Below are 25,677 nucleotides of genomic sequence, written 5' to 3'. Positions count from 1 at the left end.
TATACAGGAATCAGACTGCAGAATACATGGTTAGTGTTTGTCCTGTTGGTTCAAAAGAATTAAATAATTCTGTTCATCTGTAAGCACCACTTCAGTATTTTTCTCAGTTTGAGTATTAATATGTCAAGCTTTAACTTAAATACCATTTGTTAGCAAAGGCTGTGTTTGATCCAGTAACTTGTACGTAGTTCTTGATAATTTCTTTAGCATAAAGTTTCCTTCAAGGAAACACTAGAAACCTGCTACCATAAATATATGCCAAAGTTCTAGTGCTAGTCAAGCAATTAAACAAGGGATTATCTTCAGGTACTAAGCCATACTAGTAGTTCCCACTGTAATACTACATTTCAAAGTAAGTTGGTTACATTTATATCTGTCTGCACCAAATAGCGCCTAGCCATTCAAACTATTCATAATATAGTTCAGTACTTTTCTTTAAAGGTTTTGCAGTTAGTTAAAATTTGAGGTGAATCATTTCCTTATGCTAACTGAAAACTTGAAGCTTCCCATTACAAAGACACTTGCAGGAAATTCCTTCTAGACAGCGAGTAACCACTGGTCTTTAAAACTGTAGTTGCCTGACAGCCAGGAAATCATTGAGGGCTGAGCTGGAGGTAGAGGTCATCAGAAAGTTGGAATAATCATTGAGCCCTTAAGAAACAAATACCTGTTGTCCCTTGCTGCTACACCTTACCTTAGCAGAGCGGTGACCAAGGTATGGAAGTAGTAGAAGTAATAGTGGCAGGTTTAGGCACATGACTTTGACAAGTCACTTCATTTCTAGGGCTTCATTCTCTTCCCTTGTGTCACGGTTCACTTATGTGGAAATATGTAATTGCATCAATGTAAAAAAGAATCAGGCCTGCCCAGGAGGCTATTAGTAAAATAAGAACTATGTAAAATACACAGTAAACTAATTTTTATTGTTTACAATTATGAACATTATTTTGATGTTTGCAGGGGGGAAACCAAACACCAAAAATTCTTCCTTAAAGGCATTGCTTCTGTAGCTGTAATCAATCAGTGTTGAGAACTGGTTGTGATCAGTACATGTAACTATTACACCCGAGGGTCACTACTCAAGCAATGATGCAACAATGCATTTGCATCAGCTTTTCCTCTCCTGCTGAACTGTCACCAAGGAAGTGATGCTACCCCATGATCCGCTCTGCTGTTGAACCAGCCTGAACAGGTGACACATCTCCCACTTGTCAGCTATTTTGAAGGAAATCAGTTATTGATTTGATAGTATTGGAAGTTGTATCTTACACGGAGTCCGTACTTGAGGCTAGGAAGAAAAAACATTGCCAAAACGTCCAATAACATTGTTACCAGGTTCTTACCTCTTCTCTGGAAAGTCTCTTTCCTCACGTTGATAACTAAACCCAGGATGAGGGCAGCAGTTGCTTTTTTATCCAGATGTAGTTCTGTGTAAATGAAACATCTTTTTTTTTTTTTCCTAAGAAACATCAGTTTGCTAAGTAAATTAAATACAATCAAGTTACACTTGTTATTAACCTGAGAAGAGATTCTGTTGTGTAATCAAACATTATTCTAATGTTGTATTTGTTGTTTATTTGGGGTTTTTTCTGTATATGATACTATATAAATAAATGCAAGTTTTACCTTCAGCAAACTCCTTGCTACATTATTAGTAAGCATAACACCATACATCTGTTGAGGAGTGAATTCTCAGTAAGCTACATAGTGTGAGGTTGTAAGAATGCAACAACATAAGAAAAATCCACCATAGCCAATCACTTACAAGACTCTGGAAGCGCCCTCTAACACCTTAATATGTATTTGGTATTAATCTTCCCCAGGAATGAGAATTCTGTGTGTTTGTCTTTATACGTATATGAAATGCAAACACACACACACACATTTATGTTTTCATAATATTCAGAAATTTAATTAATCTTGCAAAATAAACATTTGCTATTGGCTAATTCTGTAACAAGAGGTGTTTTTTGTTTGGTTTTCTTTTGTTGTTTTAAACATGTACAGTACTCTCAACTGTAAAATTGCACAGCATCAGAAGAGCTAGACCTGCTTGGTGAATTTTTGAGGATATTTAATATCCTCTCAGTTCTCACATACACAAAAAAAGCACAAACCATACAGCAGGTTAACCTTAGGAAAGAGTTTGAAGAGTAAAAGACCGTATGCAAAGGAAAGCCCAAGAGCACCTATTCCTAAATATAGTAAGCCCTGTGCATGTTCAGGCTTAAACTTTAATGCTTCACCGTAGGTTTATTAACTCACTATTGCTGGATGTAGGAAACTCGGTTTTGGCCTGTCAAGCTACTGAATATGGAATGCATTGACAACACATGAAAAAAAGAGACAGGGATAGAGAAAAATGTCATTTAAACATTAGTAAAGAAAATGAATGGCTATAATGTCAAATAACATACAGTTCATTCCATGTCCAGAAGCCCTTTGGATCAATTTAGTTCAACTTTAGTAGCTACTGTTGTTTCTCCTTGGAGGTTCTGAGCTATACAAATGTAGTTTCCAGCATCTCTGGCTTCAAAACCCTCAACAAGAAGAATGCTCTTTGAGATTCTTGTGGTATGTCCAATTCCTCTGTTTATCAATCTCCAGAAGTTTTGGATAATCACAGGCCTCTCAGACTGTTCAAAAGAAACAAACACACACAACCAACCACATAAGAAAATACATGCTTCTGCAAAGTGCATTTAGTGACACTTATCAAACCCTGAACCAAGAGAGAGCAGAAGCCTATAGCCAGAAGTCAGCCTTAAGTGAGGAAACTGAAGGCAATTGCAGCAACATTCCTGCATTAAATATTTACCTACCACTAAGTTAGTTACACCAAATAAGGCTAAATACAGGGGCTCTTCCACTCAGGTGCAGATACTGTGTATCTTTAGATTAGCAATGGCCTGCCAAAGCTCTGCCTGGAGTATATAAACGGACTTGGTTGCAGTTGTGGGCCACTTACTTACTAGGGTTGCCTTTGGGTACTTGATCAAATGGGCAAGGTATCCTGGGGGAGACATCAGGAAAGAAAGAAGTGTGAGCTTATTTTCAGAGTGAATTTCAGCATGTCTCAAAAAGGAAAACAGCAGCAGCATCAGTTGACCAAGCTTTACCTAGTTCTCTTTTAGCACAGATAATAGCTTTAGATCATCTGTTGCAAACTAATTCCTCCACCTCTAGTTTCAGAAATGCTGTATTAGGTAACATACAAGCAAACAGTAACAATTCACAAATCCTTCTATATTAATCCTCACATTACGCTTTCAAGAATGTGTAACTTCAAAGCCAAAAATACAAATAAGGATGCTTAGAAAGATGTTTTTTATATTGTAGTAGTGTTACATATAACTGGTACTCCCCCACTCTCCCCACCCCCTTCTAAAAGGGAATTCTCTGATGGACTGTTTATCAGGTCACATTCCCTGGCATCTCACAAATTTGCAAAGGCCTGCATGAGAAAAACTGGCCCAAAGAATAAGACAGTCTTTCTTCCAAACTCCATCATGCTAGTCAGCAGCTTCTATCAGTAACCTGGATAAAACTGGTGAGAGAGGCTTCTGCTGGGAAACCATCTCCTCTTGCTTCATGAAATAGATGGTTTAGCTGTTTACCAATATGAATGCTACAAGGCTTAAGCTAATAGTAGCAAAAGGGTAAACTAGACGCTTATCTAGTGCCAGAGCGACAATCTCACACTTGCAAAATGACCAATCCAGGAGAACCTGCCAGTCTTTGTGAAGCTCAGGGGATGCCTAAGAAGTGACACACATTTACAACTAGCAAGAACTTCTTTTGATAACAATGGTCATCTCACCCAGAAATTCTTAACCCTTTAGAAGAACGCAAAACACTCAGCAGAGCTCTACCCAGCAGAGCACTAACCTGTTCCCAGCCTGAAAATCAAGTGCTACCTCACACATAATTCAAGCCTAAGTTAGTTCTTAGCCAAAGCAAGTGTCCCTAGTAAAAGCGAAGGTAGAGGCCACGTAAGGCAGATGCTATTTGCCAGGTTGGGCTCTTGCTAGCCCAGTTTTTGTCAAACTAATTGCCTTCTGCTTTGAAGCTAGTTTCAGGGAATCATATTAAGGAAGTGGATTGGTATGCATCAGTAAGCATGTACAGCAGGGGAACAAGCAAACGCAGTTGTCAGGGAGTGGCAAGGAAAAAAAAAAAGTACACGGGAGAGGTTAGTGACTACAGAGACAAGACAGGGATCTCTCCAATGTAATGTACCTAGGAGCAAACAGAGATTAAAGTGCTGCTTCTGCTCACGGATCAAGTGGTAGGTGACAGCCCAGGTGCTGGGGAACAAAAACTATCAATCACTGAGCTCCCTGCACTGAAAGCAGCCACAATGAAAGGAAACATCCAGTATATCTCAGAACTTTGCCAGTCTCTTTCCTTGCACAAAAGAAGGTCTTTCTCACCAGCACAACTGATGGTCTTCTCTCTCTTCTCCCTCCAACCCTACCTTTGCAGCATGTGACCAGTTCCTTAATAAATGCTAAGTCGCCAACATGCATCCAGTGCTTCTACTCTGCCATTTACTTAATCATTTTGCAGAAACGGGGCAGAAACCCAAACACAACTCATCCCTCCCTATCCCCAGGCACAGCTGGAGCTGAGACTGTTCACTCCAGTGGATAAGCAGATGAGTCCTTCCCAGGGCAGAGGCAGGTCACAGGCCAGAGCCTCTCTCAGCCACCACAGGTGGGAGGTGGGCAGTCGGAGGGTATAGTCCTCTGTGGATAGTACATGTGCCCTGCACCGCAGCATGCACTGCACACTGCATGTGTTTAGCTGTTCAGTCAGTGCTATAGTCTCTATCTTAACAACTACAGCAACTCTGGGGATTTAGATTTGAATTTTCTCAAGCCTAGGAAGCACTAAAGTCCAACCACGCACTTAAGCAGTTACCTCTGCTGTTAACCTACTTAATTCTTTGCTGCCTTAGGAACACCAGTACTGATACAAGGACCTCCTTAGCAAGTTCTGCATGGTCCCTTGACAACCCAGCACCAGGAGGGCTGGCAAGTGGAATATAATGCAAACCTTCAGGTCCTAGAGGATCCCTTTCCTCTGGTGAAGGGTTCCACCTTCCAGCAGTCCTTTCTTTGCTCCTGGACTGCTTAGGATAAACAGCAGCAGAATGAGGCTGGTTAAGAAACAAGTCCCTACTGTAACTGGTCAGGGTGGGTAGAGGGAGAAGAGAGGGGATCACCAATGAAGCCAGTCAGATACACCTAAAGATGCCAGTCAGATATAACTTCTGTTCAAGAAAAAGGACTAAAGTTTTAAGATTCACTGGCTGTTTCCAATGGGTTCTTTCAGATGAGGCTGGGCAGAAGCAGATTTCTGTGCTTCTGGATGTGGGCAGCAATTAAGCTTAAAAGATTCTGTGCTGTGATGATTCATGTGCCTGAGCCACAGAGATGGAAGGTATATCAAATGCAGAAGCATCAGTGAGGATTTATGGCTTGCTCTAGAATAGCTTCCTGACGCTGGCTGGCTCTGACCCTGTCTGAGGCTTTTCTTTGTAAATGCTGCCAGAGGCCAAGTGTCTCTGGAATGGAAACCTGAGGGAGGAGTGAGCTTTGGTGAGCTTGATCTTTACTAACATGGGCAGAGCTCTCCAGCTTTGTTCCTGTGCTAATTCAAGGCTCTCAGGAAAGACAAGCTGAAATTCAAAAGGAATGTGCTACCTCCTCCTGCCAGCAAGCCCAAGCTAGCAAGAGGCAGACACCACAATCTGAAGGAATCTTTACTCCAACTCTAGACACTGACTGGCATTGAAAACGTTGCCTTTAGGAAGCACACGCCATTTCAGCCAGGGCATACATCTCTTACCTCTTGCCCTGGGAACTGCCACCTGAAGTTCACATCTACATCCGGCTCACCAAGGACTGTGCAGATTACATGAATGCTGTCACTGACGTCTGCTCTATTGGATGATGCTGAAATTGTGGTTGAGGGCGGGCCCTTGGGAACTGAGAGAAAGACAGTGTTTAGAAGCAGAAAATTAGTTTCTGAAGTTAAATACACTGATAAAACTTAAGAGTCAATTTTTGCCTCAGCTTGCTTATTGCTACAGGTAAGTGATGTACACCTGCAACTCTCCCCTCTACACTGGGAAACTGCTGGAATTTAAACCTACAGTTTTATCACATATACTTCTAATCAAGATTTTAAAATTCTGTGATTACTTAATTTTTTTTTATTGTTTTCTAAACAATGCCAGTAGAATGTCAGTGTAAGCATACAGAAAACTGCACCTTACCTTCCACATACAGTAGGTGATACTTGATGGAAATCTGAGGTGCTCCCTGCGACTCTGCTTTGCAGTAGACAATACCCTTATGATCAGAAGTAGGGTGCTGGTAGACAAAACCCTTCTTCACATCATAAACAATATTAGTTCCATCTGTTTCAATTTCTTCTGCTGGAAATTCCCTGTGCAGAGTTACTTTTGCTGAAGGAGTAGTAACACGACATGGGATGACTGCAGGTTTATCTGGGTTCAGGTATACAATCTCAAAATAACTGGGAGTAGGTACAAAAAGTTCCTCTTTATCTGTGCAGAAGAGTTGATACAGTTAGAATAATATATACATCTTGGTTTAACAGAAGAGAAAGTACACATGACAAGTGAAAATAGCTACAAGTAACATTAAAAATTACCCGATGCTTTTTGCTTTAAATATGCACACACACAAGAAAAAAAATAGCAACTTTTCTAACCTGTGAGTATATATTTACATAGCTTGCATTAAAAACATTAAATCAAGAAGAAAAGCGAAGTATTCTTCATGTAATCAGATTTTTTTAATCTTAAGAAAATCTTTGGAATTCCTTTTCAGTAAGTTTCCAAATACTCATGTGGATCTAATTCTGCTCAATCGCCCACTTTTAAAGGGTAACACACATAAAAACACCACCACCACTGGTAAGATAAGCACTACTAGAAAGAGACATTCTTTGGAGCTACAGCCTTTTCATATATACAACTTTAGGCAAATATTTGATTTACTTCTCTAAGTAGCTGAAATAGTGCTTTTAGAATGGAAGTTAAAGAGTACTTCCATATTTGGCATGCTGCTTAGAAATATAAAGCTGAAATTCCTCTTTCTAGCATGAGCATTTATATAACAACTTGACTGGAAAGTTCATTCCAGCCTTTCTAAAGGAATGTATCCTCAGAACATTAAGCACTTCTGATCAATGGCTTCTGCAGAGTCTCATGGCCTAACTTAGCTCCAAAACATATCACAAACAATCCTAGCTTAGGATTTTGTACTAAAATATTTGCTAGCCAAGAATGGTTTTGCTCTGATCAGGCAGCAAAGGTTGTTTTACCACTCAGAATGTTCTCCATGAGAAGGACAAGTGAACCATTTGATTACAGCTCTGATGTACCATGTAGCAGTAAACTCTGCACAGTCACCTACTACGACCCTATCCATGCAGTGTTAGGGCTACAGTCAACCTCAAGCTCTGTGGGACAACATATATACTTAAAGAGTGTTTTGCCTCTCAACATGTTACAAAGACTCTTGGGAGAAACTGTGACCTTACCAAGGTCAATGAGGTCAAGATTTTTAAGTCACTGCAGGTAACTGGAAGTGGGGGGGGAGGGGGAAGAGTACATGTGGTCATCCGAACACTGTGACAAGATTAATCATCTGCACAGATTTATTTTCTTCATCCAGACATATTTTCAAAAATTAAGCATTTTTTAATTCAATTAATTTTGTAGAAGATCCTCAGAACGTGTTCGTATTTCCAAAAGTATTTGCTTTCCATTGCATTATACATTATTTTGGGTACACATTTAGCATAATCCATAGGGAAAACAGACTCATTAATCACACTAAGCAAGTAATCTTCTGCTCACCAGCACTGTCTTCCTTAGCAACCACTAAAACTGTGGAAGAAAAATCCTGACAGTGAAATCACTGATGTAGCTTTATTCCTTACTAGCAAATATATTTCCATTAATAATCCCCCAGTGAGTTAATTACCTGTGAAAAAGATGTATGTTGAGCCTGTTTTAGTCTCATCCTTCCTGCATTTGTTACCATTGCACAGCTGAAGCCAGCAGCTATATTCACCTGTGTCTGCTGCAGTGGAGTTTGCGAGGATCAGCTGACCGTACCTGTCAAGCTGCTTTATACTGGAGAGAAGAAAAACAAAAGGCACAGAAAAGCACAAATATATTTCCTCGTACAGTTCTACTTTATTTTTTTATTCCTACTCTGCAACTGACCCACCTTTCACTTCCAGAGCTATGTTGAAACTTCCCCTTTTGCTCAGCAAATACCTGCTTACATGAATAGTTCTATTGATTTCAACTACACACAAGCACTTGCTAGCACTTGTCTTAGTTCATTCTTGAATTTCTTGCAGTCCCCATTTTGAAACTGGGCTGCGACTGCTATGACGATATGTTCATCTATGTTTTAGCTCCATTTGTCCAAATATAGCCTGTATTTTCATGCTGCAAGTTAACCTGCAAGCATTCCAGTCCTTTTTTGATACCGTTAACCGTAGCACTGCTTCAATAGTATATAACAAAGATAACTCAGGAGCAGTAAGTAGCAGGTACGTTAGTATGAGTTTGATGATTTATGCCTGCTTTCAGTGTGGATGCTTTCCCATCTTTAACATACTTTTCCAAGTTTCCACTTGCAAACACCATCATAAAGAGCTTCTAGCCAAGCTTGCATTTGTTCTGCAAGTCATCCATTTCTCATTGCCTACTCCTTTGCCCTAAGCCAGCTCACTGACATACTCTCACTGCAGTTTCCTCATCACCCCTCAGCTACTACAGAGCATGACCCTGAGAACTGCCGGAGGCATATTGGCAGTGTCATCATGTATCTACACAAAATACAGCCTATGTGATTATTTCAGACTTGATTTGCTTTCTTCTCCTTCTCCTGAATTTCCCAGATGCATCTCTCAGAGAACTGACATTTACAGATGTGCAACTATTTCTAAATATGTAGATATATGTAACGTAGGTACTGACAATGTTTCTAAGGGTCAACGGTCCTCTGTATGAAATCCAGCAGGTACAGTCTCATTTGTTCTTTTTCATTTTAAGGTTTGCTTTCCTGACTCTTTCTTGCCAGATGGTGTTACAGTTGGTAGTCTGATGTGCTGCCTTTTGATGGACTGCAAAAGCAATGGACCAACAGTACCAGTTCTCAGGGAACCCTGTCAGAACAGCCACACAGCAGTACTGATGCACTTTACTGCTGCTCTGACCCTTAAAAAGGTTATTTTCAACCAACTGCTTTTACATGGTAGCACATCCAGAACATGAAGGCTTCCCTACTTTCCTTTGCAAGATATCTAGTTACAAGGCCATTTCTGTTCTAACCAAGTCAGGAGAGATCTTTCCAGTTTTAGGCATCTGATAGCAAAATTCTTTTCAGTGTTTCAAACAGGATCTGGACAAATACACAACTTGCATGAAGGCTGAACAGCTCCTATACGCTCATTCAGCTGTGGATTCTCTGAATATTTGTTACTCTCTGAATACTTGTTATTCTTCTACTTCTTTTTATTAATGTGGCACTCTATAAGGCAGACACCCAACTGAATCCTTTGGTTTGGGGATTAGCATGCTTTGAAGAAATTCTTATCCTCTAAAACACCCTGTTGCTGCTTAAGAGCGTACTATAGACATCCCTGACTGTCCTGTATGCTCTAAATGCCATGTTTTGTTTACATCTGCATTGCAGGCAGAATAACTGCTTAAACAGAGAGGCCACTACTTCCAGCTGCATGCACTTCCCAGACTTCCAACCCCCTGAGCGTTCTGCAAGCAGTTTGCACTAGTTCCAGCAATCATAAGCAACGGTTTGTGCAACCCAACGTTCGGCCTCCAGCCAAGGCCAGTAGCTTAGAAATGAAACACACACCAAATACACAGCCTAAACAGGGCTAACTGAGAATTCTCTTTTCCATTAAAGCCCTCGGACAGCATCAATACACTCAGCCACTGTGGGGCAGTTTTGAAGCCTCCCTAAGGAAACAAGCAAATCATGTTTCCTACTTGCTAATGTGTTTCCTACATGACCTTGTCCACTTCCGCTTTTTAGAATCATGTAATTATGGAGTAGTAGCATTATCATTTTTAATATATACACTACCGTGCATTATAAATTATCTTCAGTTTTTGGATAAGCTTTGAGAGATTCCTATTCATGCAAGAGATCATGTTGTGTATCATAACCAACAGGAAGAGAAATCCAAAACATGTCCTAGTCTGTATTATTACTTAGTTTCACAGTTCACATTTGATAGGCTATATGACTATATTAGTATAAAATATTTTGCAGGTATTCAGTACTAAATGTCAACACTACATAGATATCATTATACCAGGACATTTTTCCCCTCCAACCATTAACGCAGACACTGAGCTATAGCTCAAAATCTCAATAGACAGAAAAATAAGGTCAGAGTTAATTAATTATTGTACAGTGTGTGCTACTTAACTGAGAACTTGCTATCCAGTAATCAATGGAAATAGCCTAGCGAGGTAGTCATCCACAAGCATGCACTAACAAAACCTGGGAACTGAGAGCTGAAGTGATGAAACTTGTGACATGACCATATTAAGCAGACAAAACAGGCCATATGAAGTAAATTATAAATGGTAAATCCTGCAGCTGACCAATACTTCCAGGATAACTTTTATTTCATTAGTATTTTAGGTGCTGGGAAATCTGACTCAAAAGCCAAAACTCCGCTGTGCTCTACATATCATGAAGTAAAAACCTTGCACATACAAACATTTCAACACTGTTTAAATAAACTAGAAAACTACCCCAAAATCCTATTCCACATATTCACTTTATTAAGCTTTAGGTATTTGAAGTTTGAAAGATCTTTGCCAGAAAAACTATGCCAAGTTTTGAAGCTTTAAAAAAAAATTATATAAAGACAGAAATCAGTGTACACAGCATTACTTGAAGAGCATCTAGCAAACTCCTCTCAAGCAGCTGTGTTCATACTGACAAAATAGAGCTTATCTCAAACACAGCTCACTAGGAGAGGACATAACATCTTGCTGTTTAACACCAAAAAAACAAACCTTAGCTTTCAGACTTCAGAGCACATGGAACAAAATGCAATTCACTTATACACATGAGCATAAGTTATGTCCCACTAAGCCAGGAGGAGCCCGCATTCACTGAAAGCAGTCTAATTTTGCCCTCTGCAACATCCAGGTTCCTCAATACTTGTGAGAGTGCTCCTGCCCATACATCCCCTGCACACACACTATGATGCACACCCAGCTCTTGCCCCAGCTTCTTCCACTGGAGCAGTTCCATTTCACATGAGTTTATTTATCAGGTGAAGTTCTGTGATAAATACAGCTGGTCTTCATCAAGGAAGAGACCCAAACTCCAGGTCAGGCAGAGCAGAGACTGTATGAAGTTAGACTGCCACCATCTAGAGCAGCTTTTTGCTATAACGCATGTTAAAAGGAAAATGTGCTTGCCCTTATTTTTCTTTCATCCCTCTCAGTTTCTGATCCTTCTCATACATTGCAGATCCAGTTTCTGGCTGAGCCTACTGTCGCTAATTTGTTATGCAGAGTCTTACAAAACAGCATTCCAGCCCTTCTGTTTTGGAGGTGCATGAGCTATCTCTGACTGTTAACAGCCCCCAGATTTTTCACCAATTCAGCCAGTACACAAAATTTTCAGACCAGAAGTTATCTGCAGGGTGTATTTATGCTGTACAAGACAGCATTATAGATAATAAGCTAGTCCTGAATCAAGCTGCTGTGCATCCTTAACTCAGAAGCCAAGTTTGCATGATTCTAGCTTCCTCCCCAGAGTTGCACTGCATGCTACAGTCTCTAAAGCAAAGTAAATAATTTCAGTGTGTACTGTTGTTTGCTCCAGTTAGGACAGTGAAAGAGGATTTCTCTTCTGGCTCAAAAAGAAACAGCCAAACTACCTTCTCCTCCTTTCACTCAGCATCTTTTCCTCCACCCATATGATAATTCTAGTATGTTAACAGCTACAGACCTATTAAAACCTGAGACTCTCTGGTACAGCAAGCAAAAATCTCTTATTTAACAGGTTGTAAAGTACACTCACAAAGACCAAATCAAAGAAAACATAGCCACTAATACCACAGAAATGGCTTTTCTAATAATAATCTCTTCCTTCTTTGAAAAGTCATATGGCCCTCCAGGCTGCTGTATTCTCCTTACCATATGGATGAGTAAAAAACATGATAAGCATGGCATGGAAACAAAACATCTGGCTTTTATCCCTACTTCTTTTTGCAACCACCCATAGGAAATACATTATGTGGGTGCTAAACTTAACTATTTGCAAACCAAAACACCCTCTTATCCCACAGCTACAGACAGGAAAACAGAACACAGTAAGCCTCTTCAGTGTCAGCTCCTGCCTTGGAACTCTGCTGTTAACAAACCCTCCAATCAACTAAGCTACAAATTCCCTCACTGCCCTGAACCTTAAAAGGTCTCTTCCTCCTCCCGTAATTGCAATTCTGTTACATGTCAAGGTCCTTAAAGCCTCCTCTCTAGTAGCAGCTAGGGGACATTAGCACTTCCCAGGAGATATAAAAACCCTTGCTTATTGTTAAAATTCCCACTGGACCAGTTGAATCTGTGCATCCCTCCTCTTATTTAAAGGAAACCCAGGTATCCACCTGAGCACCTGTTGCTATAGAGACAACAAAAGAATCACAGTCCTTAGTCCACAGCAATTGCATGGGCCTCATCACCAGTGTCCCTTCTCCACACTTATCCTCTGGGCCCAGCAACAGGCTCCTTGACTTTCCATTAGCACCTCAGACCTCAACCACTTCCCCCCTGCTGCTGTCACCAACTCTGGTTTGCACCAGTGCCCCAACTCCAGCAAGACCAGCATGGAAACACAAGGTAAAAGTAGTTAATTTTTTAGCCTAGTTAATTTCACCCCACACCTAATTGGTAACAAAGGCATTACCTTACAGTTGGTCTTTATGCACTCAAAAAATGTTAGAAGATACAGGACATAGATATATCTAGATGATTAAGCCATTTTTGCGGTAGGTTACTCGCTAGTATTTTTTCCGATTTCCCCCCCCTTTGCCTTACATTCAGCTTTGTGTTTTTTAAATAATGAATGTAATTTCACATTTTGCCTATTCCAGTTGGTTCTTTGTGCATGGTCTTGTACGCTGAGTTACATCTGAGCTCCTCTGAGTTAACCTCTGCTGCTGCCAATACACTTACCAACTGAGCTAACTAAATAACATGCTCTCTTTATGACATTTCTAGTTAAATTCAAATGAAAGCTTTCTAAACCCACAGAATACAGATTTCACATTCTATAAAGCAGACTTTGTTTCACATCCTGGGATAATTACCAGTCATGCTAAAAATGTGACAAAGCTATAACTGCACATGATTCTGCGGTCAGTGTCGCCATAAATTATCACTATTCTGTGACTTTGAAGTGTGCTACTCATCTATGCTTTCAATTTCTCAAGTTAATTACAGGACCTTCTGCTTACATCTAAAATTGATGATTCAGTCTACACTTACTGCCTCAGTAACTTATTTCAAAATATTTCTTCTAAAACAAAGATCATCATATTTCAATATAGACCCTTAAGCCTAGCATACTTCTAAAAGAAAATACTTAGGCAAGATATAGCCACCCGGCCAAAATGTTTTATAGCATTTTTTTTGCATGACATTATTAATTTCTGTAATATGGTTTAAAAATTACAAATACTGTGAACATGACTGAGAGCAGAAAAGGTAAATTGCTGAGGCAACAGAACCCCAAACTACTTCAAACTACAAAATGCTAAATGACACAATTAAGACAATGCACATCTTCCCCCGCCCCCCCCCAAACTACCTTAAATCCTTAAATACTTGTATTTTGTCCCATTTGCATCACTAGAATAGTACTTTATTTTGCAAGAGAGGACTAGACAGTCAAATAATGAAGTAGCATTCAGATTCCTCTCCAAAAATGTGAATACTTGCCTTGCCTTTGCGAGTGCCAGATGCTAATACTCAGACAGCATGACCTGCTATATATACAGGACCAAATCATGCCACCGACCTATTTGCAAATGCACAAAACATAAGACACTTGAAAACAACAAGAACCAGCACACACGCAGCTCCTGTTGATGTTACTTTGCAGGTTCAGCTTTGGCTTGCTGAAGGCCAGGTCTGTCCTGCAGCTGATAAACGCCACCTACTGGAATACATCCAGATAAAACATTGCAAAAGAAAAAGCAATAGTTGTTTAAAACAGGCCACAAGATCTTCTGAGAGATGCTGCTGCAATTAGCCCTCAGAAGAAACAGGCTTGCTGCTGTAACTTACTATGACAGAAGCCTTGCACTAGCTACAGAGGTTTATTCAGCCAGGGTAGCTCTTGAACTCCTCAGCCGTCAGGGGACAAGCAAATAAACACTCAAGAGAAAAACAGGCTTATGAATGTCAGAAGGACATGCAAGAAAACCCAGTGTATAACTGCCAATCTTCAACACTCCTTAAAAGAGAATTGGAAAGTTGAAGAATATATCTGAAAAATTAATTAACTGGGTGTGATTGTAAAGTAGCATCATACCTGTAAATAAGCAAAATGGATCACAGAGATTCACATAACCTCAATCAGTTATTTACAGAAAGCATACACACTTTTACTTAATTTAGGAACAACAGGACAATAGGAGTTGATTTCCTCATACCTCTGTGCCTTTCTCACCTAATAATGAAAGAAAAGCTCCTTACAGTTCATTTTTAGGGCATCATTCCCAGTGCTCCACAGTCTCCTCACTACTTGTCTTTCATCTTTAAGGAGGTGATCCTGTCTCTCTACTCTGCTCTCGTGAGACCCCACTTGGAGTACTGTGTGCAGTTCTGGTGCCCTCAACATAAGGACATGGAACTGTTGGAGCAAGTCCAGAGGAGGGCCACAAAGATGATAAGGGAGCTCTAACAACTATTTATGCAGTTTCCATTAAGATGTCACTAGATGGAAGAAAAAGCCTTCCTAATCCCAAGACAACTACCTTCAGCATTAAACTCTGCCACACCACAAACCTCACAATCCCTCTTTTTTTTTTTTTTTGCATACAAAGATAACTCTGACTGAAAAAGTGAATACTACTCTTACTTGCTCCTTATCATGGTGGTTGGTGTATGTTTTTGCTAGTTGAGAGATTCAGATGCTACAAGAGTATCATGTTTGAGCCTCTTCAGAAAATTAATCTTACTGCCTCAGGCGGTAGCTACATTGGCAATCAGTATAGGCCACCAGTAGCAGGTGTAGTAGAGTCACAGAGTTGGTAGTGAGTACCTGACATCACATATATTGAGAGCTTTACTTTGGACTGGCTCTAATACAGTTCCCTGTCCATGGCTGGAGCACACTGGTGTCCTGCTGGACCACATCTTCTATTTCGGATCCATCTGAAGGAAACCTAGTTCACACATACAACACTATTCCACAGTGTGGATCACAGGGCAGTGACTGGTGAAGACTGAAAGATGCTCATCTTTTTCTGTTGATGTTAGAAACCACGAGATGGAATACCTTGATTGTAAAAATGTAAATAAACAAACAAAAACCCCAATGGGGTTGGAAGGAGGCGGGGGGGGGGGGGGGGGGAAGTTCTGGATTTCCCCCCAGCCCCTCAAAAAATGAAAAACAGCTTACCTGAGTCTGGAGTCTTTAAAGGTGTCTAAGTATGAAGGATAGTTCCAAGTAACATTACTCCCCTTACACCGCAGTTCTATGCTTTGTCCTGCAGACAGGCTTAAAGTGGGAGCTAGTTTCTGGAAGTGACCTTTATCCATCACCTGTGTCAATATGGACTGGGACTTCAAAGAGGAGTCAGCAGATTCTCTCTCCTTTGCTTTAGAAGTTTTGGGTTTTACTTTTTTGTTAACAGGCTTAATTTTGTTTTCCCCAGGTTCTTTTGGATGCTTACTCTTCACAGGCTGTCCAATAACTAGTAAAATAAAGAAAAGGTAGCAATGTTACTGATTAGGAAAAGGTTACATAGTCTTTTTTCACAAAGAAATCTTCCTTATCACAGAGAATAACTAAACTTTGTTCTTCCTATAAAGCATTCATAAAAAATGAGTAAGAGTTAATTTCCATAAGTTTTTGAAGTCTCTGGCATGACCCATTTTCCTGAGGAAAAAGGAAAAAAAAAACCCCAGCTTTCAACAACATGTGGAAAATCTATACTTAATAGTTGACATGAGCAGACAAATATGTAAGGTATGAGAACTTGACAAATGGGAAGGAAAGAAATACAGCATTTCTGTCTTCAGTTACTTTTGTCATTTCTACCTCATGTCATTGCCATTTAGTGCACGACACTACACAAGTTCTCCACCTTCATAAGGATGTCATACCCCCATCAATTCTGCATGGCCTTTTCACACACCATGCTACCAAATGAAACACATGAAGAGAAACTTGCAAGTGTGGAACTTCATGATTATTTATAAAACACTGATAGCGATGTAGTTTTTTTCTTCTCAGTTAAGTACTGCGAAAATACAAATTGCACTTAAGTCACTTAGAGGTAGTATTTAATTGATCACCTCTCTGCAACAGCCGTTTATTTTCACAGTCCAGATGAAAACGGAACCTTATTTAGAGGCAAAAAGTAAGATTTCATTACCTGCTGGAGACAACAGGGATGCCCAACTGCCTTTAAAAACAAAGCAAGGGAAATGGGAAGGAAAAGTGAGGTATCGCTAACTCAAGAAAGGTAAAATACAACTCCCACTTCAACTGACAGCAGGAAGCACAGATCTTCTGCAAGATGAGTATAAAACTGCTGTTCCCAGACACCAAAAACTCCACTAACTCCCTCACAGCTAATTCACATTGAACACTGCTTTTCCACATGAAAATGCCTGGGTATTTTATTGTAGAAATCAATCCAAAAACCCCCTCTGGAATTAAAACCAGCCCTGCTGTATACTAAGTTGGCATGAATTAAAACTGGTACTGGCTGCAGTACAAACAGCAGCACTTCCAGACTCCTGCCACTGATGGCTCCCATGACGCTTCCCATACCCTGCCTAGATATCTTGTGCTGCTTCAGCCTTCCACTTCTCTAAGTCCAGGCTGAGGTACACCACATCTCTTTTAAATGGCACAGAGCCTTATGAGCACAAATTTTAAAACCAGGAAATTCAATCAACATAAGAAAACACATTTCACAGTGAGGGTGATCAAGCACTGGCACAGGTTGCCTGGAGAGGTAGTGGAGTACCCATGGAGATACTCAAAACCCAACCAGACAGGGCCTTAGGCACCCTGCTCAAGCAGGGGTTGGACTCGATGATCCCAAGAGGTCTCTTCCAATCTCAGCCATCCTGTGACTCCAGGATCCCAGCACACAGATACAGTAAGGCTGCCTGTGTAGGAGCGGTTGTCTTCTGGTCTCACACCAAGTAGAAAATAAACTGGAAGACAGCAATGCTGTAGTCATCGTGGTTTGCCCAATGCATTCTGAGCTCTGACTCTCATGTGATAATTATTTTTGAGAGGCACACATCCAGTTACTAAGGTACTTCTCTCCCCGATACACAAACATTTTCTACATTATGAGTATTGGTGAGGTTGATCACAAAGATGCCTCGCCACCTTAAAATGAGCCACAAGCTGAAGTGATCAAACAGAAATGCCCTCCAAAAATCATGACATAGTAAGGCAAAGAGTAACGTTTTATAGTTTCCGTAAGGGAGAGTGAAACAAATATTTATGCTTCTCCCAACTTATCTTCTCACCTGTGATGCCACTGGCCATGCAAAATTGACAGGCTTGGGGGAATGATGGTAGCAAAGGACAATTTCGGAGAGTGGTTGCTGTCTCCCACGGCAGACCATGAAGTAGGGTTTTTCTAGTCACTCAGAGCACATTGCCCTAGCGAGTGACACAGTGCATATACTACAGGGGCAAACAGTTGGTGCAGGAGCATTTATTCCTGCATTACATTAGAGAGGCTACAGTGGGTCAGAACAAATGCCTGTCTAGCCAACACCTTTGCACTGACACCGCCCAGCGTCAAATGTCAACCAAGGAACAGGGCAACCAACTCTGCTCCTTTCACACTAGTCTCCTACCTTCCAAGAGCCTTTAGCTTAAGGGATCTGTGAACTGCAGTTGCCACCGTTTTGTTGTCTTTGGTGCATTCTTCCTTCATTGATTAGACTGGTCAATTTTCAAAGCTACATAAATTATACATAAATATTAGATGCCTCCTAGGTTTTGTACTAAATGAATAAATATCCATTGTTTCTCCAATAACTTTCTCTGCAGCATTTGTACTTTAGCAGAATTTTAAGTGTCTTTTAAACATACCCCGCCTGGATTGACAAGTCCTACTCATTTTCCCTATGAAGAATACACATCTGACAACAGTTCAGTTACATCATGAAAAGACAAAAGCAGACTGCACACCAGATTCAAGATACAGTCAAATCACTGTTGTACATATTAGTGGTGTCTTCTTTCCTGTCTAAAGAGCTCAATACTTTTAAAGAAAGCAATATTAGAAGCTGACTTTCTCTAGAATAATCCAGTGTATCTCCAAGATCACTTTCTTAAGTAGTAATCATTGGTTAGAATTCCTAAGTAGAAAACCATCAATGTGTATATGAAGTTCGAACCATTTGTGTTACTCTGCATCTACCAACACAATTTCCACTGCCCAGTCTTTCAAAATAGAGTAATCCTTCTGTAGCTCTTCACTGAGAGTTTTCTTTTCTTTTAGCAGATTTATGAATATGCTGAAGAGCATGTGCCATCCCTGTGAAATTCAACTGGATAAAAACAATTCTATGCTCACATTGCAAAACCTGAAGATTAACTCCTACTCTTTGTTTTCTATTAGTTATTACTCCACTAGAGGTCTTCCCTTGTCTTGCAGCACCTTTATTCTCACGGAGCCTTTAGCAACAGGCTTATCAAAAGCCTTTGAGAATCCAAGTACATCAACCAACTCATCCATGGCCACACACTGTAACTATAAGGTCCTTCAGAAAACTTCAGCAGACCTGCAAAACAAAACATGCTTCCAAAGGGCGGGAGGTGGACAGCCATATAAAGCCATACCGATTTCTGTACTTCATTTATTTATTCATGAGTTCAATTTACAGAATACAGAGATCTGACTTGTGCCTGTACCTCCCTCAAAAATCTTAAAATACTGGCATATTTCCATTTCCCTGGAAAGGAACAGTTACATGATGGGTTATGCATCAGAGTTAAGACTTTGGCAATTTCAGATTCAAATTTCTTTCAAGTCTCAGGTGTGTATCACCAAATCATGGCACTTAAACACTGTTCATGTCGTTGATTTTCTCTAAAGCCAATTATTTTGGCATATTAACGAGAAATGTCCTCTAGTGATTCTCCCTGAAGGCAAAGATTCAGAAATTCTCAGGCAAAGATTCTCAGAGCCTCCTATTACAGTGCTCAGTAGGACACTGCACTCAAGGTTTCCACTATGCTTATCATGCCACCATTTTCCATTAAAACCTCCCTAAGCATCTCCATGGGTGTACACAAACAATTAAGTCTTTCAGTTTCACTTGTTTCACTTTCTGCAGGTGTTTTCTTATCCCCTGTTCCTACCAGCCTTACAAATTCTGGGGTCATCTCTCCCTGCCTGACCCCAGCACATCAGAAAAAGGGAAGGATTTATGGCTGGCTTTATCCCTTGTGCAAGCTGTTTCCCACACTCTTTTCATCTGCCTTATTCTGGTTTTTATATTTAACCCATATGTGAGTTAATGAGCCTCCTCATCTTATGCAATTCCCCCTTCCAAAATTAAATGCATCAGTTGTTTCTTTGGCTTTTATTATTCCTGCAAGAATATTAAAACCACAGCCTGGCTGTTCTAAAGCAACATCTGAATCCAATTACCCAAGCACTGCTCCAGATCAAGTCAAGAACTGCTGCTTTTCTCAGGGGTTTCCCAAAATCATCATTCGTGGCATCTAAACCATTGCACTCGGCATCAAACCAGACATGTGTGATCCAACCTACACAAGGGTAAGTAATTCTTTCTTTTGCTTTTCTATCCAGTCATTCCTGCCCCTCTGATTTTCCTTAACAGTCATTCCCCCCATCACATTGGGTAGTCAGTTACCACATTAGTTGTTCTCCACAGAGCTGGTATTTCAAGTCCAGATGACTTTTACTGATCAAACCCACCAGGAATCAGATTTAACGCTAAAGCTTTCTTCAACACATACTGCCACTTCTTCCTTGGATTGAGCTATTCCATCTTTCCTGTGTAATTTGTGTCCTAGTATTAGAAGGTCCCACTGACAGACCTGATACACAGATAAGCATCCCCATTTCAAACTGGCTGTTTCAGTTCCCTGTTGTGCTTGCCAAATCTGTTAGAAGCACATAAGCTTTGGTCCAGCCATCCATTTATTTTTACCTCAAACCCTACTGAAATGGGACTATTTGTTTAAACTGCTCTTTGCCATCTCTACTGCATCCCACCAACCTCAATCCTGACACTTGTTTGAAGGCACATGGATTTTAAAACCTCACCCCTAGCAAACACATCAGCCCAAACTGTGTGCTCTTCCACACCTGACACTCTGCCTTTAAGAAACTGCTAAGGACTCCGCTATGAAAGCTTTTCAATTTTAAGTGCCAGAAGCCTGGTTTTGATTTTCTCTAGACGAAGGGTTTCCTTTCTGCACAAGCTCCCTCTGTTCCACGCTTCTGTAGCTCCCAGTGAGTCTGAACACCTTCCTCCTACACCACACTCCCAGCCACACAGTGAGACTCTTGTCTGTCTGACCTTGTACTTCCCTGCAGGTGACAGCAGCGGCATTTCAGGAAACGCCATTGGAGGAGCTTTTACATTCCTACACAGAAAACCTAGTTCTGCTTCTCTGCTGTACCTTCTGGAGAGGTGAGTTTCCAAACAAGCCGTGACCATGCTCCTCCCCAACACTCCCTGTAAGCCTGTCCAGATATCTACTGACAGCACCACTTCTGTACCTCACAACCCTGACTGCTATCATCACTCAATTGATAAATACCAACAAACAAACTGGTACATAGTCTATCAACTATGATAAAGAGGACACACAATCAAATCCCTCCAGGAATACAAAACTCACCACCGATTCCTCCATTTCTTTACCCAAACTGCAACACTTTCCCAGGGGAGGGAACAAACTCAACAAGCCTATTTATGTAAGTACATGTTTGGGATACTTCATCGTCTCACTAGATATATGTGCAAAGCCCTCGGTGTTTTAATCCAGCAAAAGCAATTCTTATTAAAAAAAAAAAATAATAAGACTTAGTAGAAAAATATTGAGAAAAGTCCTCCTTTCAACCTCTGATCAGCTCATAATGTCAGTTCTAAGATGCACTGTACTGATTTCCTCTGCAGCAGTACATTCAGGGTCCCTGTTAACACAGCCTCTAAAGCAGGAGACTGCATTGATACATCACAGAAATACACTACACAGCACTTCTGCTCCTGGTTCACAGTATTCCACTCATCCTAGCCTTTACTGTTTGCTGCCCCTTGTTCTCACAAGGGGCAGCACACGCATATATCACACTCAAGAGATATCACACACACAACAATCCCCAAATGAGTGTTAGTCCTAAAAAGCATCCAGTTTAGACTTCAGACAGACATCACCTATGTCCACATGCATGTTCCACCAGTTTCACAGCTGCACATGTTCTAACTCAATAAGGCCCCTGATCTTATTCAGGTGCCCACCTAGAGAACTGCAGAAGAACAGAATGAGCAAGGTCTCCCACAGGGACAAAGGAATCGTGTTCACTGTCTGCCAGACCTACCATTCCATGCAGCATGCCCCATGCTACATCTTGGCAGCATCAGAAACGTTTCAACTTTCGTTAATACTGATTAATTCTTTCTTGAAAAAAGCAGTAATAAATCAAGTGTGAAGTTACCATAAAGAATAATTTTTAACCACCAGGATTAAGATGAGAGGCAAGAGCCTTTGTGATTACAACTAATGTAACAAAACAGGTTGGACACATGTCTAATTGTGGTACTTCAAATGAAAAGCTAATCATCCAAACACTCAAATGGACAATAGACGGTGACGCATCAACACGCATACGGACAAACTGGAGGGGCATATTTCACTGTTCATTAACAATACAAGCTAACTTAGGATGGCTATTTTGAAATCACAATGTCTACATGAGGACATACACCTCTGGCTTTAGCCAAGGAACTGACATTAAACACCCCAGGTTAATTTCTCCTGTAGCTAAGCTCCTGGACGACATAATGGGAACCACTCAGTCAAACCTTAACACAAACCAGACAAACTAAGAACATAGGCCTGGGAAATCTTTTGCCCGAGTTACAACCCATTTCTCATTCTGTGTTTTTATTGTCTATTTCTCAAATAGGAAACACTTTTCTTGATGTGGTAGTGCATACCCAGTGAGTGGATCTTTCAGCAGAAATCATCTCCTGCGCCACTCTGGTCTGGAGTTCAATTCCTTTGCACTTAACTCGTAAGAAGAATGGGGCTAGAAGGACTTCTGGAAGTCCCTTCCTGCCCCTGTCCAGTTGCTCAGAGCCTTGTCCAACTATCCCAAAGCTAGAGACCCTACAGCCTCCCCTAATAACTTCTTTCAGTGCTTAACAGTTCTCAGGGTGAAGGACTTATGTTCTTACAAGAACTTTTTCCTGATGACCTCCCGGGCTGCTTGTGGTAATTACCTTTCCTCTGCCTCTCACCATGCACCTCAGAGCCCGCCTCAGATTTCTCTACAATCCCTTCCACGGGCTGCACAGGCCTTCTGTGGTGAGAAACAAGGGGATTTTTATTCATTCTAAATATGTTTTAGTAAGTTTATTTGCATTTTGCAAGATAGAAACAGCCTCTCTCTTGCCTAGTTAAAAGGAAGAGACTGTCCTTTTAAGTTGCGACTGTCCCTTCCCAGTCAGAAACTTGCCTCTTTCCCCACCACGATTTCATCACAACCTGAAACTGAGTTACAAGTAGAGCCTGGTTCTCTCTACAACCCAACAACCGTGCACAAAACCATTTCATTTACTGTTTAAACCCAAGCACCTCATCCAGCACTGACCCTCCTCCGGCTCTGCACAGGGATTCAAGCATAGACTCAAACGTCGACCCTGAAGAGAAAGGGCGGTGGGGGACGGCCAGTGTGGCGGCGAACGCCTCTCCCCATAACTTCAGCACGGACTGAAGCCACATCTTCAGTCTCCAGCGCGAGCCTCGGCGGCTCGCTGGCCGCAGACCAAGCGCCAGCCGCCTTCCCCCCGCCTCTGCCCAGCAGGACGGCAGCCCCGCCGCCCCCGAGATGGCTCTGGCCCAGCCCCAGGGGCTGGCATGGCCCAAGGCGGGCAGGGGCGGCCGCGCTGAGTGCGAGGGAGAGTGCCCGGCTGCAAGGAAAGCCCAAGGCGGCTCACGAAGCGGGGGAACCCGGCGGGGCAGCGGGGGTCGCGGCTCACCGTGCGGCAGCATTTCCTGCAGCAGCAGCAGGCTGAGGAGCACCCAGAGCCGCATGGCGGGACTGGCCGGGGCTCTGGGCTGAGGCGAGGCTGGAGCGGCAGTGGGAAGCGACCCCGTGGCGCCTCGACGGGCCGCAGCGCGGGGAGGAGCCGGCCGGGGCCGGGCAGGGCGTGTCGCCGCCGTGCTGCCCCAGGGCGCGCCCGCCGCCCGCGCTGCTCGGCGGCGGGAGGGAGGGAAGAGGGATCTGCGACGCCTCAGTGGCGAGCCGGGCTCCCCGCGAGTCGGGGCACCTGCTGCCGCGCTTCCCCGGTCACTCCTGGGCTCCTTGTGTCAGCGTCCTCCTTCTGCAGCTCCACCTCTGCCACAGCTCCTCACCCGGCAGTGGAGGACACTAACACAGCCTACCCTCAGCACCATCAGCCCCAGCACCCTCACACAGGCCTGCATCCCAAATAATCGTGACCCCAGGGACAGCTGTGGAGGTTTATTGCTGGAATTAGCTCATCGGTGGCAGCTGCTGTTTGCCATACGCAGCCTTGCACAGGTGGAAGCTGTTTGTCTTTGGGGCTGTAGCTGGACCTGCAGAGACGAGCAGAGAACTACATAGGTTATATGGCACTGGTGACCCTAGGGGTGGAGAGCAGGCACAGGTCAGTGCTGGCCTAAGACAGCAAAAGTACAGTCAAACTATTGCACTTATTCCAGCCTGCCACAGCAAAGAGATTTCCAGATGCTTGCTCAGGAAAAATGGAAAACCAGAAGTATCTGTGCATTGCTAGTTGTGGTCCATAGTCCATGATAGAGTTTTCATGTACCATATCTCTTCATTGCTAAGAGATGAACATGGCAAACTTGACATTTGCTGCATGTGTGTTTATGCCCACAGTGAGCTGTCAAAAGCTGTTTATCGAAATCTGAGGGTTTCCTTGGAGAAGAGAGGTGGAAATGTGACTGGAGAGGCCTCAAAGGTAGATGCAGGGCAGGATGAAGACACTGGACTGAGAGGAAGAAAAATAATGGCTGACAGAAGTCACAGGCAGATCCCATAGCAGACAAGACCACAGTTCAGTGCAGATAAAGTACATGGGGAATGGTGTCCCTGGCCCCAGTTCCAGGTCCATAGCAGATTTAAGAGTAGAACATTTACAGATCTTAAAGGAATTCTGGGCTTTATCTGCATCCGTAATAAAAAAAATTAGCAAGAGTATACATAATGCTTCCCTACCCTCATAAATACATACACATGTAGAGTTCCAGACCTGCTTGCCTGAGCCTGCTCCAAGACTTCACCCTGGGGTACCTGGTTAGCAGAAAAACAGCCAGCAGGGCCCAGGTGTGGAGTAAAATGATGACATGTCATCATTCATGTAATTCTACAGCTCTATTACAATTCTGCCTAGAACTTCTCAGGGGTTTTACGCAATGACCTGAGTACACATCAGCATAACCTAAACATGTCATCAGTTACCTGTAACAAATTAAGCAAAATGATATTTTTGTTGTTACAAGGTATTTAAAGTCTTTCCTACTTTAAACAGAATAGCACTGTTATATTTTGAAAAGAGTGGGTTTTTTCCCCGTCACCCGCAAAACTGCTAGTTAGAATTCTTGTGTGCCTTCCTAGGTAAAATTTCCCTTTTCCTTTCATACACATGGTAGGTCAATGATCTAATGATGACTGAGCTCCAAATATTAGTATATTTTGGAAAATGTGGTAATAGCACTTTGAAATAGCACTCCGACTGCATTCATTTTAAGACATATTTAAGCTGGCAACCTTTTTCCTATATAGATATGTATCATGAAGAAATAAAGTGATTTTTACGAATTTTAAGTTTCCTACTTTTAAATGGGTGTGCACAAAAAAAGAGTTAGTCCCATCGGAGCTAATGTAAACCTACTTGTAATGACCCTAACTCTCCCCATGAATAAAGTGATAGCTTAGATACATCTTTTCAGGCCAATGCTTTAAATGTGACACTTGCAGAATGACTCTCATTTTCATTTAAATCAGTGGCCCTATTACCACTGCTTCATGGGATCAAGATTTTCAAGATCAGTCTTAGTAAATCTATGTGTACAATCATTAATCATTCGAAATCTTTGTAAGGAATTAGATAAG

At 41.8% G+C, this 25,677-nt stretch overlaps 1 protein-coding gene across 4 annotated transcripts; it reads right to left on the bottom strand.

Annotated features, from left to right (window-relative positions):
- Positions 1-902: 902 nt before the first annotated feature.
- PDGFRL (platelet derived growth factor receptor like) lies at positions 903-23,689 on the bottom strand. 4 transcript variants are annotated; one of them, XM_030492429.1, is made up of 7 exons: positions 23,555-23,675; positions 15,732-16,026; positions 8,025-8,176; positions 6,284-6,577; positions 5,854-5,993; positions 2,418-2,636; positions 903-1,427 (listed from the first exon to the last, which is right to left on the bottom strand). In XM_030492429.1, the coding sequence occupies exons 1-6, from the start codon at positions 23,607-23,609 to the stop codon at positions 2,448-2,450; spliced, it is 1,125 nt and encodes a 374-aa protein (XP_030348289.1). In that variant the 5' UTR covers positions 23,610-23,675; the 3' UTR covers positions 903-1,427; positions 2,418-2,447. The 4 variants fall into 4 exon arrangements, with proteins under 4 accessions (XP_030348289.1, XP_030348290.1, XP_030348288.1 ...); XM_030492430.1 differs by lacking the exon at positions 2,418-2,636 and having other exon boundaries at positions 23,555-23,689; XM_030492428.1 differs by having other exon boundaries at positions 903-2,636.
- Between the last annotated feature and the right edge of the window lie 1,988 nt (positions 23,690-25,677).

This window comes from Strigops habroptila, chromosome 7 (genome assembly GCF_004027225.2).
Source record: "Strigops habroptila isolate Jane chromosome 7, bStrHab1.2.pri, whole genome shotgun sequence".
Lineage (NCBI taxonomy): Eukaryota > Metazoa > Chordata > Aves > Psittaciformes > Psittacidae > Strigops > Strigops habroptila.
Note: the sequence above shows the minus strand (reverse complement) of the source record. Positions and strands in the feature narration are given on the sequence as shown.